Source organism: Cnephaeus nilssonii (genome assembly GCF_951640355.1).
Source record: "Cnephaeus nilssonii genome assembly, chromosome: 7".
Taxonomy (NCBI): domain Eukaryota; kingdom Metazoa; phylum Chordata; class Mammalia; order Chiroptera; family Vespertilionidae; genus Cnephaeus; species Cnephaeus nilssonii.
The window spans coordinates 47,828,935-47,848,627 of record NC_137078.1 but is presented as its reverse complement, the minus strand read 5'-3'; the positions used below and the strand labels follow the sequence as shown (position 1 = coordinate 47,848,627).

The window sequence follows — 19,693 nt, the reverse complement described above, 5'->3', positions numbered from 1 at the left end:
CGCTGTAAATAGCTGTGAGATGAGGGAGTCATTTGAGTTCCTATCTCCACTTCCACTAGGCAGTGGTGGGTAATATCCATACTATGGAAGTAGTGAAAACCAAATAACATTGCCATCACCTTGAATGATGCTGTCACTAGCAGCCCCTTGGTTGTCACCGGCTGGAGGGACACTCCACGATTCTACTTCCAATTCTTCCATTTCTGCAGCCACCCAGGGACCCGTCTCATCACCAACCATTCATTTTCTCAGAATGCAGAAGAGACGGCAGGTCCTCCAGGTCCTCTCCTATCGAGTGCTAAAAGGAAAGATCATAGTTATAAAGCCATTGGGATGGCTCCTGCTTAGAATTTGGAGTCAGCGGACGTGTAGGAGAAATGGGGACTGTGATTTCTGTCTTTGTCTCACTCACTTTCTGCAAGACCTTGGCCAAGTTATTTGACTTCTCCGCACCTCATGTTTCTCTTTTCTAACATGAGGAGGAGGAAGTCTGTGAAATACTGGTTCCGAAATGTCTGTGCTCTGATCATGGAAAAATAAGGCATTCTACTTCTGACATATTTCCTGCCTCACATACATGCAAACTGACCTTTACTGGTAAACTGGGCTTTCAGACAGTCAGGTATCTTGGCCCTAAGATACACCGTATACAAAACTAGAGACCCAGTGCACGAATCCGTGAATGGGTGGGGTCTGGCCGGCCCGCCCCGATGGGGACCCATTGGGGGTAGGGCCAGCTGGGGGGAGGGGCTGCAGGAGGGCTCCAGGGAGTGTCCGGCCCATCTTGCTCAGTCACGATCAGCTGGACCCCCTCAGCAAGCTAACCTACTAGTCAGAGCATCTGCCCCCTGGTGATCATTGCATGTCAGAGCAAACAGTTGAGCGTCCTTAGCATATCATTAGCATATTACACTTTGATTGGTTGAATGGATGACAGGATGACTGAACACTTAGTATTATTAGGCTTTTATTATATAGGATTTTATTTGAAAAATACCAAAAGCAAAAAAAGAGAGAGAACGAAAAACACCAGATGCACAAAGATATAAAAAGTATATATTATAATCCCACTTTTAAAAATTATATATGGCCCGTCCTAACCGATTTGGCTCAGTGGATAGAGCGTCAGCCTGCGGACTGAAAGGTTCCATGTTCGATTCCGGTCAAGGGCATGCACCTTAGTTGCAGCCACATCCCCAGTAGGAGGTGTGCAGGAGGCAGCTGATTGATGTTTCTCTCTCATCACTGTTTCTAACTCTCTATCCTTCTCCCTTCCTCTCTGTAAAAAATCAATAATATATATATTTTTTAAATAAAAATTATATATGTATAATCAGATTTTTGTGTACCACCCCTCTAGTCTCACTCTGTTAATAGCGTGTGGTGCGTAGTCTTCCACACTCCATTCTCGTGAGCACCTTATTAACCATGCAATTGTCAAGGGCCTACCACGGTGCCGCACACACCTATGCGACTCTCAGTAGCAACCCTGCAGTTAGCTACTTTTCCAAAATGGTTCAACGGGTCAGTTATATCGATTTTGAAAAATTTCATTATCCTTTAAAAACTTTTTAAAGATACAAACAATAAACAGTACTAAGTGACTGCTTAGTACTTAGTCTGGTAAGCAGCAGGGCTAATGATGAGAAGAGAAGAGTTGAGAAAAACACTATGTGAGGACCTACCTAGATTCTCTTTTCAGAAGAAAGTATGAGAGCAGCCTCTCCGGAGAGGTCCATAGCCGAGATGTTTTCATCAAAAGTCCATCTTCATTCAACATTACTCATTGCATATTGTGGCCAGGAATTATTTGGCAAGGCCAAGTTTAAAATGAAACGTGGAGTCGTTTATTTCCTTACAGGGTGCATAGTGTTTTATGGGCAGCACTGACTTCTGTCTTTCTGGTTAATTAGGTGATTTCTACAGGGGTGGGCAAAAGTAGGCTTACCAGGGGTACAGGTATGCATTTATTCTTGTACTACTAGTTATTTATTGGTTTGTATGACACTGTAGACCTACTTTTGCCCACCCCTGCATTTCGCAGCAGGAGAGAGTCGCTAGAAGAGAATGATGAATCAGTTGTGCTCCAGGAGCCCCATTATGAGCCTTTGGGGGCCGTTGGGTAAGCAATTCAGTGTAACCTGTGGCACCCAGGGAGGGAAGATCCTATTAATACACTAAGTTGACCTGATTTTTCTCACCTTCGGGGACTTAGGGGATGCAAAGGCTGAAGGGAAAACTCAGGTTCTCATGGACTGAGCAAATTGAGCATATCTTATTCCTAGGAACCCTTGCTCTTCTCCCACTCTGGACTTGGCTCATGGTGTTCCCTCCACCTCAGTGTCTATCCCACACCCCTAAACTGCTTTCCTCTGGGACAACCCTATTCACCCTCACAGTTCAGGCTCCTGGATTCGTTCCTCGTGAAGGATCCCACCTCCACCAGCACCTCTACTACTAGGCGGAAGTAGCCCTCTCTTTTTGGTTCCTGAACCTTGCTATTGACAAATCCATCTCCTTCACAAGTTTGTCTTCTTCTTAAGGGTGGAGACAGTGTCCACAGCATCTGCATTTTCTGTCTGCAGGTCAGACAGTGCCTGGCAGGTGGGAAGAGTCTAGACATGTTTGTAAATTTAATGTAATCATGAGGACAATATGGAAACCTAGTGGGAGATTGTTTGCTCTCGAAACGTACACAGACAGCCTCCTTAGGTCATCTTCTCTTTTCTAACCTTAGGTTCAGGTGACCTCGATTCTTCGATGATGTTGGACTCTGGAGAGATCATTGACACAGGATCTGATTATGAAGATCAGGTAATTAAAATCTAAAAACATTTTCGCTGTCTAAGTTTCTTCATTTGATTATCTCACTAATTCCTCATTAATTTTAACCTTTGTTAATGTTTCATGAAAATTAGAATTACAAATCATTTTGAGAAATGTTTACAGTAACATATATCCCATAATAAATCGTAGTAGCCTACAGCTTTCACTCATTAAATTCAGTCCTTTAGCTCGTCCTTATCCACAGATATAAAATGGCAATAAATTAAGAAAAGGTTTGTGGTCAAAAGTTACATTCAATAGAAATGAGGTTACCAGAGTTATCTTGCCCAAGAATTTGCCTGTATCTCTATCACTTAATCCATAATAAACCAAAGGTATTTGTTAAGCATTGGCTACAGGTTTGGGGATCTGCTTTCCTATGTCTAACTTGTGAAAGGGACTGGCTGATGGCCAAGGACAACACAGCCAGGGAGTTAAATATGTTTTCTATTGGAATAAAAGCAAGGAAATTTATCTGGGTCATTTTCTTCTCGGCAGAAGAACTTTCCCTACTGCTATATTTTAATCTTCCAAAATAGTTGGCAAATGATCCAATCCTCTCATCAGGCCTTGCTTTTTAAAAAAGGATAATGTCCAAAACTCCCTCCCACCTCTCACCAATGCTCCTCTGCAATGGCTGAGCGCCAGGTGGACATGGGCTGGGATTTCTCCCCATCTTCAACTAATATATGTCTCAAATAAAGCAGGTGGGGCTGACCACTGTCCAGATTTAATGGCTGGCTACACATTTCACGTACATATGCAGAAGCTATTTTCACAAGTGTTAAGTTCCCTTTCCTTATATCACAAAACAAGAAGTTATTGATGAGTCATATAACGGTACATACTTATAATATATTTTAGCATTTATTAGGTGCTTAACACATACTAAACATTGTGCTAAGTTTCTTCATTTGATTATCTCACTAATTCCTCACAACCTCTTTGGGAAATAGGAATTATCATCTCTAGTTCATAGACAAGAAAATTAAGCAACGAGTCATTTGCTCACAGGTATACAACAGGTTTCACTGTGGGGAGGTAAACTCCGAGCGCATTCCCTGCCTCCTTTCCTAGCTTCCAAATGCTATCCATTCACTGGTACATTTTTGGAGCCTTTTCAGTTGATAACCCTTAAGATCTCAACAGAGGCAAACACCAGACAACCACTCTTGAAGGTGAGTTCACAATCCAAAATTACAGGTGGCACAAAGAAAAAACCATAACAAGAAATCCAGCTGGTTCAACAAATGAAAGGCTTCACACCCCAAAGACTAGAGATAACAGAAAAGTCTGAAATAAATGTTAATATTGGAATGTTTTTAAAAAAAAGTTTTTATTGATTTCAGAGAGGAAGGGAGAGGGAGAGATAGAAACATCAATGATGGCTGCCTCCTGCACGCCCCCTACTAGGCATGTGCCCTGATCGGGAATCGAACCATGACCTGGTTCACAGGTCAACACTCAACCACTGAGCCACACCAGCTGGACCAAAAAGGTTTTTTTACATGTGACTTCCAAAGGGAATATGGATGGGAAGGAAAAGAGCATGAGGAAAACAGGCCTGCTCTTAATTGCACATTACCTCTTCTCATCCATTTGACATTCCCATCTCCCTACATGCAAGAAAGCTGGAAAACAGAGCTTGCTCAGTGTCCAGGAAGAGAGAGATCCATTCCGTGAGCACTGAGCCAGCCTGGGCCACAAAACTCTTGCCCCCGCAGTGTATTGCTCTTTTGGTGCTCCTCATACTTCCCCCTCACTCATTCTTGGTTTCCTCATTGGACTCCTCTCTGTCAGTTCATTATGTCAATGTGGGTGCTCCCGCCCCTTCACGCCTCATTGCACACGTTCTGTTTTGGGAAGCACAGTCATAGCCACGGTTTCGGATATGTCTGCCTGCTAAACAGCAACGGTTGGATTTCCCATGTGCATCTCCAAATCAACACGTCCAAAACCAAACTCGCCATCTTCCCCCACAAAATCTCTTCTTCCTTCTCTTTTCCCTATTTCTGTGAGTGATACCACCATTCTCCCAGCTGCCCAAGCCAGAAACCAGGGCGTCCTCCTCGCCTTCTTCCTGTCTCTCCCTCCCTACGTCAGTTTGATCGGAAGCTGGCCAGTTCCGTGCAGGAACTGCTCCTCATCTCTCCAGGCCCCCCGCCTGGTTCACACCCTCAGCCTTCCTCCGCGGGACCCTGAGACAGTGTCCTAACCACTGGCCCCTCGCGGGCTCCTCGCCCATCACATCCATCTTTCTGGAAAGCAAAGCCAGTCATGGCAGCATTCCACTGCTTAAAACCCTCTGGACTTCTCATTAAGGTCAGAATGAAAATAAAACCTCTTACCACATACATCGGAATCTTCAAATTAGAATCTGACCACCTACATCCCCTCCCCAAACTCATCCCTTGCTAATCTTCAAAACACACTGAATGCTCCGGCCACACCAAGCCATTTACAGTTCCCCCAAATGGGCTGTGCTTTGCACAGTCCCTTTCCTCCATCACCTCTGCCCCAGCTAACCGCTGCTCATGCTTCTTCAAGACCAGGCTTCTCCTTGGGGAAGCTCTTCTCTTGTCCTTCTCAGGGGGCTCATAAAACCCCGTGTTGTACTATTCTCTTGTATTGCAGGGACTATGTTCTGCCCTGAGTGTATAAAATGCCTGCCACACTGCCTGGTACACAGCATGTGCTCAGTAAATTTCCATTACTTTAAAAGCTGATAAAATGATTTCTAGGTCTTCTACTTAATATGCGATTTTTCTGATAACGTGCTAACACTTTTGAGCCTGGGTTTCCTCTTCTAGAAAATGATGGTGATAACTCCACCAAGAATTACTGTTGAGGAAAGTAGGGAATGCAGGTTACCTCATTCAGAACAAATGCCCCAAAAGTGTGAGCACCCTTTTTTTTCTTGCTCCAAACTCGACTTAGACTGAACTTCTCAGGAATGGGTGCCTTTCTGTGGGTGGCAGAGGCCACCGTAGCTTCAGCTGGATGAATGCTAATTGTCTGAACACTCCTGGATTCCATCCGGCACGTAGGTGCTTAGAAGTCACCACTCTGCCCTAACAACAAGTAAAAAGCTGAACAAACTGAAAAATCCACAATTCTCAGGTCCGTTAGAGAAGTGAGGCCACTAGGCAAACCACTACACCAAAAGCCGGCAAGAAGGCAGACTCAGAGAATCACACCTATGGGAACAGAAGCCCACAGACAAGGATCTCCCCAGGAACCAGTGCCCTGGGAAACCCAGCAGTCATTGACAAACTGCCGGAGGCTCCTATGGGCAGGTCTGAGAGTTGAAAACTCCAGGAGGCCCAGGCAGAGAGGTCCCCCACACTTCTGTGAGTTTCACCTCCAGGAACTTGACCAGGTCCCCACAGTAAGTGTCAGAGAGAAATCTCCTTGTGCTCCGGGCTGCGGGAGGGAGGAAGGAACCTTTTTCAAATGCCCAGAGCACTCTGTCCTTCCTAACAAGGGCTGCTCTCAGGAGACCTCAGCTGCTGGGGCTTCATCGGAGCCTAACCGCCTCGGAGAAAGGCAATACCAACTCCCGCCACCTCCAGCCATTCTGCCCCGCCTCAGGGGGAGAAACTAAGAAGCACTGGGGAGGTTCGCAGCGCAGGGACACAGGCTCGGCAAGGGGCTGAGACCTAATCCCAGGACTGCCCTTCATAGAGCGCTTGGCATCCTCCTCACAACTTCCCACCACACGACTAACACTTTATTTACTGCCGTGCCTTTTGCCTAGTGCATCGTGTCCAGCTTCCAACAAAAAAATTACAAGCCATATTCAGACGTGAACGCACAGTCTGAGGAGACTGAACCAGCAACAGAACAAGAGCCAGATATTCAACTTATCAGAAAAGGAGTTTTGTTTTGTTTTTAATAAACTTTGGTTAATATGCTAAGGGCTTAGATGGAAAAAGTAGACAATATACAAGAACAGATGGATAATGTAAACAGAGAGATGGAAATTCTAAAAAGTATCAACAAGAAATGCTAAGGATGAAAAACACTAACAGAAATGAAGAATGTCTTTGATGGGCTCATGAATGGACTGGAAATGGCTGAGGAAAGAACCTCTGAGCGTGAAGATATGACAATAGCAACTTCCAAAACTGAAAGGCAAAGAGAAAAAAAGCCTGGGAGAAAAAAAGAACAGTGTATTCAAGAAATGTGGGACAATGACAAAAGGTGTAATATACCTGTAATGGGATTACTGTAAGGGGAAGAAAGAAAGGAAGAGAAGAAATATTTGAAGTAATAATAACTGAGAATTTCCCCCAAATTAATGGCAGATACCAACCCACAGATACAGGAAGCTGAAAGAACACTAAGCAGGATAAACATTTCTTTAAATTATACCTAGGCATATCATATTCAAACTGCAGTAAGTCAAAGAAAAGAAGCCAGAGGAAAAAAATTGCTTTTCTATAGAGAAGGAGAAATAAACACTTTCTCAGACAGAAATTTGTTGCCTTGTAAGAAATGTTTAAAGAAATTCTTTAGAGAGAAGGAAAAGGATACGGGCCAGAATTCAGATCTACATAAAGAAAGGAAGAGGACCAGAGAATGTATAAGTGAAAGTAAAAAAAAAACCTTTTATTTTTCTTATTCTTAATTGCTCTAACAGACAGCAGTTTGTTCAAAACAGTCATAGCAACAATATATTTGATGGCATGTGCTTACGTATAAGTGAAATGAATGACAGCTATTCTGCAAGGGACAGGAGGGAGGAATTAGGAATGTTTTGTTATTAATATAAAGGGCCAGAGAAAGATACACCATGCTAACACTCATCAAAAGACAGCAGGAGTAACTATATTAATTTTAGACAGAGCAGACTCCAGAGTAAGAGACATTACATAAGGATAAAGGGAACACTACCCCCAAAAGACATACAATCCTTAATGTATATGCCCCTAACAACAGTATCTCCAGGCTCACTGTCCACCCACATCCTTAATCTCATCTCTCATCTCTCCTGGGACCTTGATTTATTAATGTGCATTGCTTTCTCTCTCAAACCTCTCATCCTCAAAGTATCTTTCTTTTTCTGTCTACCACCCCACCAACTCCACTTTGAAGAAAGAAAAAGCCATGAACAGTGCCAAGTGTCACAGAAATGTCAAATGGGGGGCTCTTTCCTCTCACTTTCCTTCAACCCCAAATTTGGGGAAAGAGAAGTCAGCTCCCATGATTCTGTGTTCTCACCTCCCATTCTGCCTTATAAACCAGCTTCTGCCTGCTCTGTTCCCTGAAGGGACCATTAAAAATGATCTCATTACTGTCACGTCAGGAGGGTAGCTATCAGTTCTTACAATGTCTGGGCCCAGGACACTGGAGGCACTTTATGCTTTCTCAAAACTCTTGACTCCTTTGGTCATTTTTTCTTCTTCTCCTCCCTTCAACATGTTTTTCCTTTTCCTGCCTTCCCCTTAAAATGTGTGTTCACCAAGTTTCATCATAGGCCCTCTTCTCTCCCTACACCAACGCTTCATCTATGCCCATGCCTTCAACTTTATTAATGTGCTTATCCATTCAACTAATATTGAGAATATTTGATGTGCCAGACTCTATATAAGGAATATAATGTAAGCAAAAGAAGGCACAGGTCCTACTCTCTTGGAGCTTATAGTAGAAATAGATAATAATAAAATAATCACATAAATAAATATGTAATTAAGACTGTGTTCAGGGCTTGGGAAAAGTACATAGTGCAATGTGTAGGTGTGGTGAGTAAGAGGTAACCAGGTATATGCAACGAAGTGAGATAACAAGAAAGCATAGGGGTCAAATGGGGTGGTTGGAAAAAGGACATAGCATGTAGAAGCAGGAAGAAGCATGACATCTGAAAGGCCAGTGCAGCTGGAGTGCTCTGTAAAGGGAGGTGGTGTGAAAGGAGCCTGGAGATTAGGTCTCTGTAGAGCCGGATGGGTGTTTATCCTAAGAGCAGTGGGAAGCCTTGAAGAGTTAAGTTTTGGAGAAGGGAGGCAAGAGGGTGTGTCAACATTTTATTTGTATTTTTTAAAAAACTGTTCTGGCTGCAATGTGCACAGCACTTTGCAGGGAGACAGGAATACATCTGGGGAGTCCAGTGGGAAGCTGCAGTGGCCCAGACAAAAGATCGTGGATGCTGCATTGCAGTAGAGCCGTGGTGGAGGAGATGGACAGAAAAGGACGTATCTGAGAGGGACTTGTGAGGCAAAATCAACAGGACTTCATGTTGGAATGGATACGAGAGCCAAGGGAAAGTGAGCTGTTGAAGATGATGCCTAGGTTTTTAACTGGTCCAGCTGGGTGGATGGCAGTGGCATTCACTGAGAAAAAAACAGTAAGGAAACACCCGTTCCATAAGGGAAGAGCACGGGTGTGGTTTTAGACATGCTGAGTTCCCAGGGCCTTAACCCATCCAAATGGAGAATGCGAGTGAACAGTTAAATATACGGGTCTGGTGCTTAGAGGGAAGATCTAGTTGTTGGTGAGCTGCTGAATACGGCAGAAGCTGAAGCTGTAAGTGAAGATACAACCCTTGGAGAAAGAGAAGAGGGTCCATAGCTGAACACTGAGGAGACCTAAAAGCTGCGTGGAGGAAGATGAGGCAGCAAGAAAGATGTGGAAGAAGCTGACAGGGAGACAGGAGGAAAATCAGTAAAATGTGGGGGTCCCAAAAACCAAAGGAAACGGTAGAGTGTCAAATATTGATGAGATGAGGAAGAGGGAGACTGGAAAATGGGCATTGTGTATAGAAACATGGAGGAAACTGTGGACCTTACAGAGGGCTGCTGGGGGAGGTTATCTTCACTTGTTTTTTGTTTGTTTGCAATGGAAGATACTCCATGTTTAAAAATGCATAGGAAGGATCCACCCACTAGAGAGAAGGAGAACATACAAGAGAGAGGAAGATTTCCCGAAATGCAGGAGGGCTGGATCCTAAAGCACAGGGAGGAAGGACCACATGTGGGTTATAACAAGGAAGACGGATGGGATGGGTTTGCCTGTGTAATGGTGGGAAGTTGTGAATTCCTCTTCGATGATTTCCAGAGACAGAGCTGGCCATGAAGAGTGTGAGGTTTGGAGTAAGTGGAGGGTTGTGTTGTGGAACCAGCTGAGCGTGGACTCAGGAAACAACAGAGTAGGCAAGCAGTCCCAGAGCCCATTTGACGTTAGTGCCTCAAGATTTACGTTGACCAAGTGATCCTTTTCTTTTTTTTTCCCCATTCATTTAGTAAATATTTATTTTAACTGAACTTCCACTGTGATACTCAGCTTCTACATCAAGAAATATTACATTTAGCCAAAACATGTGTTGGCCTGTATTTGTAAAGCTGGTTAACACGGTGTCATTCCCAATGCAGTATATTTGAGTAACACAGCACTGATCATAATTTGGGGACTTACCAAGTTGTATCTGATACACTGAGTCCAGTTCCGATGGGAAAGTCAGGTTTTTGTGACAAGTCCTACAAGGCCTGGCTGAAGCTGGGAAGCTGGAGTAGCCAGGTTCCCTTCTCAGCACTTGCAGTTGGTGGTGAAAAGTATTGGGGGGCCTATTGGAAAAATGGAAGCAGGGATGTTGGAGAGGGACTGAGGTCAGAAAGGTATAAGTCTAGCTGTTTCCAACCCTAAAACAAAAATAGCTGGTGCCGGCTCAGGAAGCCAGCCCTTCCCCACTGTCTCCAGTGGCCATGGGCAGCCTGGAGCTAATTGAATCTATAAAAGAAAGACGAGTCCCATTTTTAAACCTCTTAAGTTAATAAGAAATGTTTTCACCATTCTTGATTGAAAAGTCTGGAATGTCCTTCTTATTTTCAGTGTAGGTATTAAATATTAAACAGTGACATTACAGATGGAAAAGGTCAGGAACCATATGAGCTCATTTGTATGTGGGATGTAAAACAGAAAGCAACAAACAAACTCATAGACACAGGCAATAGCAGTGGTTCCCAAGGGAGAGGGTGGTGGGAAGAGGGTGAAGAAATAAAGGGGTAAAATATATGACAGAAGGAGACTAGACTTTGGGTGGTGAGCACACAAATACAGATGATGTATCATAGAATTGTACACTTGAAACTTGTATAATGTATTAACTAATGCCACCCCAATAATTTTAATTTAATAAAAACCAGCAACATTATATCGCTTAGGTTATCATTTTGAGCCAAGAGTTTGACATATTTCTACACTTGAAGACGTGGAGGTGAATGCCTCATCACTATGCACATCTGCCATGCGCTGTCACAGGACTGTAAGAGAAATCTTTGCAAAGGAAATAAGAACTGATGGAATTTTTTATTTCAAAGCAATCGGATATACATGTACTCCAGGGGTAAAAACGTGGGAAGGACTGATCAGTAGAGACTGTTTGCTTTTCTCTTTTCAAAAACCCTATTATTCTTTAGCTGATTTCATAAGCTTCTATGACATCTTATTAACTAGAATAACTTGAATGCCCTGTCATTTTGAAGACAAAATGAAAATATTTGTGATAACACAATAGTGTCACTGCCTTATAAAGGAAGGAAATAGAACTCATGTGTGACCTGTCATCTAATGAGCCTGGAGCCTTAAGAACGGGAAACTGTTGTTAATGGAAAACCAAATGACCTCCTGGGATTATGATGTATTTGCAGAAGTAAGGGTGGGGAGTGCACAAAGACCTGAAAAGCAAACACAGGCTTCTGAGACTTAAATGCGAGTTGACAGAAGAGGGAGGTAATGAGGTTGCCCTTTGCTCCTTCAAGTCAGTTGCCAAGGAGCAGAGTTACCATTGTCCACCTACTGATGAGTTATCTTTCTATTTTTATGGGGTTTCAGGTCGAGTATATCCTTATTTCCATTTTCATGTTGAATCCACATTTTTATTCGGGATGGTGTTATGATTTGAGTTCTGGTTCTGCCACTTTGTCACATCACTGACTTCTCTGAGCCTCAGTTTTCAAATCTATAAAATGAAGAAAATAATGTGAAGATCAAAGAGCCAATACCTATCAAGGCATATTAGCAAATGTAAAGCACCATACATATGGTTATACAAAGTTTAACATGATGATTATCCTATATAATAAAAGCCTCGGTGGTGTCATGCCCTCGCGCGACACCCTCTTGAGACACCCTTGCACAACATCATAACAAGATGGCCGCCACAAGATGGCCGCCACAAGATGGCCACCACAAGATGGCCACCACAAGATGGCTGGCAGGGGAGAGCAGTTGGGTGCAACCAGGCCTGCAGGGGAGGGCAGTTGGAGGTGATAGGGCTGGCAGGGGAGGGCAGTTGGGGGTGATCGAGCTGGCAGGGGAGGGCAGTTGGGGGCAATTGGGCCGGCGGGGGAAGGGCAGTTGGGGGTGATCGGGGTGGTAGGGGAGCAGTTAGGTGTCAATCAGTCCGGCAGGGGAGCAGTTAGGGGGCGATCCGGCTGGCAGGCAGGCAAGCAGTTAGGAGCCAGCAATCCCGGATTGTGAGAGGGATGTCCCAGATTGTAGAGGGTGCAGGCTGGACACCCCCCTACCATGCACAAATTTCATGCATCAGACCTCTAGTTTACTATAAGTGTCTCATATCCTCTTTTCAATGTAGATAGAAAATATAGAACAACAGGTTTTCAACTTTAGGACCTCTCTTCAAAATAACTTAAAATAGCACAGAGCTGAAGAAAATAATAAAATAGTGAAAATAAAGAATTTTCTTGGGATTCCAGTACCATCGTGAAAACTTTCAACAGACTTTTTTTTACTTTTACCAGCATTTGTTCCTATTTCCGTGATAGCAGTTGTCACGGGGATTGTGGCTATTTGTGTCCATGTCTTTCGCCCCCAGTAGATTATACCGAAGGGAACGGCCAATGCACACTTCTCTATAATTTCTCAATTCTTTGCACAGTGCTGGACAGAGTATAGGATGGAACTCAGAAATATTCTCTCTATAAAATGAATGAAGAAGAAGCTCAAAGGGAAGTATAGGAAGAAGTCTGACATTCTGCAAACTGAAAATGAAGGACAAGGAATAAAAGAAATTTACATGGCAATGATAAGAAAATTACTATTTTTTTAGCAAGAGAAAATAACCAAATTTAATGCATATATATGTATGGGAACTCCACATATATGAGAGCCAGAGACCCACATGCATGAAAGGTTCGAGAAAATTATTTTTAATTTACATGTTTTCAAAGGAGGGTAGCTAGGATGTGGAAGAATCCAAAAACTATCCCACAAGAGGTGGTTGGAGGATCAGGAAATATCCAAGGGAAGGCCACGTTTTCCTGACCAGGCTCCTGCTGGCCTGTGCTCACCTTGGTTAGTGGGGTTTGTGGTCTTAAGCTCTGTTCCCACTGCCTTTTGCACAGCCCCTGACTCATGCTCCATAATTAACTATTCAATGAAGCAATTCCATTCCATAAGGGACTGTATTGTAGACGAGGGGATTAGATTTCTGCTTTATTGTGTAAGAGAGAAGTGGGCTCTGGAGGTGGAAATTACAAAGAGATGGAATTCAGATCAATATATAAGGAGTTTCCTAAATAGTGTTAACCAGTTGACTACCTCGTGGAAGATATTCAAATTCTAGGTAACCATTCCTCAGGGATGTTTTAAAAAACCAGTGATTTCTGTGGCTGGGAAAATTATGTGCCTCCTAAGGTCTTTTCCACCTCGGAGTCTATTTGTTTAATAAGAGCCAAGGTGTGTGTGTGTGTGTGTGTGTGTGTGTGTGTGTGTGTGTGTGTAACATCATCATCCACCACCATTATCACAGAAATATCTAAATGTCACCCCCACTGGATGGGAATGGGGGAACGAGGACAAATATGTGATACCTTAATCAATAAAGAAATTAAAAATAAAACAGAAAAAAAATAAATGTCACCCCCACTAACCTGCTTTAGTTCCTGAATCCCATCCCTGGAGAATCTAAGGGAGTCAGGAGTGGGGGTGATAGTGTATACCTAGAAGTTATCTCTAAATTTTCATCATTAACTTATATCATTGAACCAAATGGAACTAACTGCAGCTGAGTAACATTTTCATCATCTTAGAACATTGTTAATTGTACAGTCCTTTTCAGACTTCAATTCAGGCCAGTAAAAATCACTGAACTATCAAATATCAAAAATCGTAAGAGTTTTTCCTTAAGGATAACCTGCTAGGAGGAGTAGAAACATGTTTCTTGTTGGCCATTGACCCTGAAGTAAGAAAGAATTCACTATCATCAAGCAGAGGTGCTGGTGCACAGGGCACTACAGCGGACAAAACCCCGGGCTGGCGGTCAGGCTGCCTGGATTCGAGTTCTGGTTCTGCCAATTACTGATTGTGTGGCCTTAACTTTTCTTTGCCAAAGTTTCCTCACTTACAAAGTAGGGTTTTTGTGAGGACTAAATGAGATCATAATAACCTTAGAACAATAATAATAGCTCAAATGTATTAAGTACCTACCCCAAATCAGGCACAGTGCTAAGCATTATTCAATTGTCTTAACAACCCTACCCATAGCCCCAAGTTGCAGTTGAGACTCAGAGGTATTAAGCAACTTGCCCCAAGCCACACAGCTAAAGTGACACAACTCCACTCTATCCGATGTCAGCACCAGAGCCTGTGCTTCTAACCTCTACATCCTCCTTGCTGAGGAAGTTGCTTTTTAGCCTTGTATTATGAGCTATTTTTAGAGCAAGAACCTGGAGGAAAAGCAATAATAATAATAACTAGAATTTCTTGAGCTCTTTCTATGTTTCAGGCACTATTCGAAGCACTTTGCATGCATTAAGCATATCACCACAACTTACAAGGTTTTGTTATTATCCCCACTTTACAGATGTAGAACTGAGCCCAGAGATGTTAAGTAACATGTCAAAGATTCAAAACCAGGCAGCCAGACATCCCTGAGACCAAGTTTTAACCATCACACTATAGCTCCACTTCAGGATGCCCTCTGTGGGCCAGGGGACTTTGGAAAACCAAGAAACCACTTTCAGTACCAGGATCCAGAGGAAGACGGGCGGGGGGGGGGGGGGGGGGGGAGGCGGCGGTGAAGGTGAAGCAAAAACAGTCAGAGCCCATTTACCTGTTTGGTGCTTTTGCTAGAATTTCCCACGAGGTCAGGAGCAGGAAGGGGCCCAGAGAGGAGCAGATGGGATGGGCTTTTGAGGCAAGCCACGTGGTAGTAGGTTTGTGGCTTTGTTTCCTCGTCTTGTCTTGAACGTAGAAGTGTGATGGCTCATGAAGAACACACTTGGTTCTAAACAGCAGATGTGACAACATTCCTTCTCAGACCACTTTGCTTTTTAATTAACCTTGTCTGGGGAAACCAGCAGAGAACACAACCTACAGCTTGTAGTTTTTCACTGTATATTCATAACCTTGAAGAAAATCCAGAGTCAACAGCTTTTATTGAGTGCCTGTCCTGTGCCAGGAGCTTTCATGACCTGGTTTAAGCCTCACACAACCCTGGGAGGAAAATATTACCCCAAGGTCCCACCACCAATGTCTGCACAAACTCCTCTTTCCAATAAGTCCTGCTGCTGCCCCCGATCTACAATAATGACCCCCAGAAAACCTCTCCTCCCCCTACGCCCCCAAATAACAAAAAGCAGCTTGTATTCTCTTCCTAATATTTTGAATCATAGGGGCTCATCTCTTTACAGGCAAAGCCATAGGAACAGATGTCTAAGGTTGAAAGAAAGTCTGCACCTGCTTCTCTTTTGATACATAATATGCTTCCATTTCCTTCTTATTTTCTTATTTGTAAAAGCTAAACTACATGCTATAGAAATTTATAATAAGTACAAAGAAAAAAATTAACATTTGGAGTATTTCCTTGATTGATAGATATTGAATAAAGTTATAATAAAAACTTTCACGTAATAATATAGTATTTCCCGTGTTATTCAATAATTTTTGTAAACACATTTTAGTGGCCGCATAAAATATAATTATATAGGTATGCTATATCTATTTTCATCATTCCCCCACTTCAGGGCACTTTTTCTTTTTTATGTTTTCATTGATATAAATATGGTTGACCCTTGAATAACACAGATCCACTTATACCTGGATTTTTTTTCCAATAAATATTATAAATACATTATCTCTTCCTTATGATTTTTTAAAATACATTTTCCTTTCTCTAGTTTACTTTATTGTAAGAATACAATATGTATTACATATAACATACAAAATGTGAATTGACAAAATGTGTTATCCGTAAGGCTCTGGTCCATAGTAGGCTGTTTGTTGTTAAGTTTTTGGGGAGTCAAAAATTATACATGGATTTTCAACTGTGCTGGGCATCTGCACCCTAACCCCCACACTGTTCAAGTGCCAGCTGTAATGCTGCTCTGGCATATCATTGCACATAAACTTTGCCCAAATCTCTTATTATTACCCTAGGAGAGATTCCTAATACTGGGATTACTGAGCCAGAGGGTATAAAAAGTAATATTTCAATATTTCCACTTCTTTCTAATCAGATATGCTTCAATAAAGCAAAGATTATTGAGATGGGACAAAAGGATTCTAAAGAGGACGGTTTTTAGATAAGGCTATTCTTCTAAATTATTTGAAATAAGAGCTGTCAAACTGAGGTCAACGTAGTGCCGCGTGACTCAGGCTGCAGAGTGCACTTGAATTGTTCCAATATCTGCAGTCCATTGAGCAACAAGGCAGTCCTCCACAATGTCAGTCAGCCTGCGGCCAGGCCAGGTGAAGCCCCTCGACCTGCAGCAGAACCCCTCCCATGCTCTCCCTTGGAAACAAGTTAAACCCACAAGCCGTCCTTTATTTCACAAGCAGTTACCGAGTGTCTTTGCATCAGGCTGGGTGCTGATGTTTCCACACCATCTTCCTTTCTCTAGAAACAATATTATTCAAAACATTCAAGAATTCTCGTCATTTCCAAACATGCAGGCTTTCTGAAATACTGACAGCTACTTCCCAGAACACCTCCATTAATCTACTTATGTTCCATTTGTGGCATTATTCCCCGTGCCTTACAGTAACAAAACTGGCTTTGTTGAGGATATTCTGGAGATAGGCTAAAAAGATCATTGATAACCTGAACCCTGATTTAATGGAGAAAACTAATTTGTATCAATTCTGTGCCAAGTAGAACCTCGGCAATGCTTCAGGTTACCTTTAAATTTCTTCTCTTGACTAGTTTGTGTCCCTGCTGCCTTATTTGCAATTTAGCACCAAATCCTTTTCTTAATGGCATGCAGAGAATCCATACCTTAATGGGATTATTATAAGCATGGATTAGTTGGATGTGACTTAATGAAGCATTTCAAATAAGTCATAAGAGAATTTGGAGAAAAGACTTTCTTCCTCCCACCTAATGTTTGAGGGAGAGCCAATAACTAGCATCCCTCCTCCCTACCTGACTTCTGAACAGTTGAGACGTCTCCCAAACACTCTTCCTTCTTCTCTGGGAGGAGTGAGGAAGGGGCAGAATTCAGCAGTTATTCTGATAATAATAAGTAAGGCTCACATTGATTTAGTACTTTATGGTTTTTGTACATCATCTCATTTGGGTCAGGAAAATGTCAATGTATTGATTCAACAACTGCATAGTGAACATCTACTAAATGCCAGGCACTGAAGGCCAGATTCTGGGGTTATAAAACTTACTGAAGATTCACTTAGTCTTTGCCTTCTCCTAGAAAAGACGAGCATGTTACAAAAACATACCCTCACTAGGTGAGTGTCTTAGCTAATATTCCTTCGGTTACAAGTCACAAAACCTGCTTAAGCTAAATTCCACAAAAAAGTATGGGGGGACCACTCACAAATCCAAGGAAGAATGCACCTAGAAACAATGCAGAACTAGGTGCTAAAAGGCCATTAAGAACTCCCCTCTATTACCTTTCTTTTCTCTCTTTGCAGACCTATTTCTTCTACTAGTCCCACCTATGTGGTGGTAGAAGCGTCTACCAACTGGCCCAGCCAACAGAAAGCCCAGTCTCTCTCAGTGTAAATTCCTAGGGAAGGATGTTCATTGTCCAAGCACAACTCAGGTGTACTCCTGATCCAAACCTGTGGCCAGTGTTATGTTTCATGGGTAGGATGCATGCTGGGCAGAGAGTTCAATTCCACTTTGCTGAGAAATTAGAGACACGCTATGGGCTAATGAGGAGGGAGCCACTGACTCCATCTTCTATGTTCAAGGCACCATGGAAGATGAAAAGATGAATAAAATACACAACTGACTCTAATATAGGATGGTGTGATGTGGGTTGCACTATCACAGAAATAGAACATGCTCTATGAGCACACTGGAGAGGGAATTTGATTCTAATTGAAGGAAGGAGAGGAACTTTTTTTTTTGTTCTGAAATTTTTATTGTTGAAAGTATTGCATATGTCCCCTTTATTCTCCCATTGACCCCTTATAGCCCTCCCCCACCACCCGCCCCAGGCCTCCACCAACCTATTGTCTGTGTCCATGGGAGTAACTCTTAAGTTTAGTCTTAAAATGGGTCTTTTAAAAAGATGAGTTGTAAGGGGGCTAGACAGGTCATTCCGGAAAGATAATAGTCTGAATATAACGGTTGGAAACGCATTGCCCATAGAGGGACAGCCAGCGGGACTGTGGGAGCAGACAAGGACGAGATGCACCTGGAGGGCTGGGCTGGCCCAGGCAGGAGGAGCTTTACCTGAGCCCTGGTGGGAATTCTGTGTCAGCCTCGGAGCAGGGAGGCAGCATCAGATCTGCCTGGGTGGCATATACTGGTCCACCCATGTGGAGAATGGACTAAGTGGAGAGACTGGTTTCAGGGAGGCAAGTTAGGAGGATATTTTAATACTTCAGGCAAAAACAGATGATAGGAGCTGGGGCTTGCCAGAAGCCGAGGATCAATGAGGGAAGAGAGAGAAAAAGGGGACAGTGGTTCCGCAGGACCTTCATCCTATTTCCAGGATTAAATTCAGAAGATGGACTTTGGGAGCTCTTTAGCAGGGCGGGTGTGCCGACAGTGTGGTGTGCTGCTAGGAAAGGGACACCCCCCACCCCCCGCCTTTCCCTGGGCTTCTCTGCCCTCCTCCTTGGCACCGTGGGTTTCTTTTTTTTTTAATTTAATAAATCTTTATTGTTCAGATTATTACAGTTGTTCCTCTTTCCCCGCCCCCATAGCTCCCCTCCACCCAGTTCCCATCCCACCCTCTGCCCTTACCCCTCCCCCACTGTCCTCATCCATAGGTGTACGATTTTTGTCCAGTCTCTTCCCACACCCCTCATACCCCTTTCCCCCTGAGAATTGTCAGTCCACTCCCTTTCTATGTCCCTGATTCTATTATATTCACCAGTTTATTCTGTTCATCAGATTTTTTTATTCGCTTGATTTTTAGATTCAATTGTTGATAGATATGCATTTGTTGTTCATAATTTTTATCTTCACTTTTTTCTTCTTCTTCCTCTTCTTAAAGAATACCTTTCAGCATTTCATATAATACTGGTTTGGTGGTGATGAACTCCTTTAGCTTTTTTTTTATCTGTGAAACTCTTTATCTGCCCTTCAATTCTGAATGATAGCTTTGCTGGGTAGAGTAATCTTGGTTGTAGTTTCTTGCTATTTATCACTTTGAATATTTCTTGTCATTCCCATCTGGCCTGCATAGTTTCTGTTGAGAAATCAGCTGACAATCATATGGGTGCTCCCTGGTAGGTAACTACCTCTTTTTCTCTTGCTGCTTTAAATATTCTCTCTTTGTCTTTTGCTCTTGGCATTTTAATTATGATGTGTCTTGGTGTGGTCCTCTTTGGATTCCTTTTGTTTGGGGTTCTGTGTGCTTCCTGGACTTGTAAGTCTATTTCTTTCACCAGGTGGGGGAAGTTTTCGGTCATTATTTCTTCAAATAGGTTTTCAGTATCT

General features: G+C 42.9%; 1 protein-coding gene across 3 annotated transcripts in view; it reads left to right on the top strand.

Annotated features, from left to right (window-relative positions):
- Positions 1 to 19,693, top strand: part of AK5 (adenylate kinase 5) — a 199,996-nt gene that overhangs the window by 114,608 nt on the left and 65,695 nt on the right. For all 3 annotated transcript variants that reach the window (XR_013813766.1, XM_079776462.1, XM_079776461.1), the window contains exon 8: positions 2,738 to 2,814. Coding sequence is in view for 2 of the 3 variants with exons in the window: in XM_079776462.1 (XP_079632588.1) it covers positions 2,738 to 2,814 (77 nt within the window). In the remaining variant the exon portion in view is untranslated. The remainder of the gene's footprint in view (positions 1 to 2,737; positions 2,815 to 19,693) is intronic.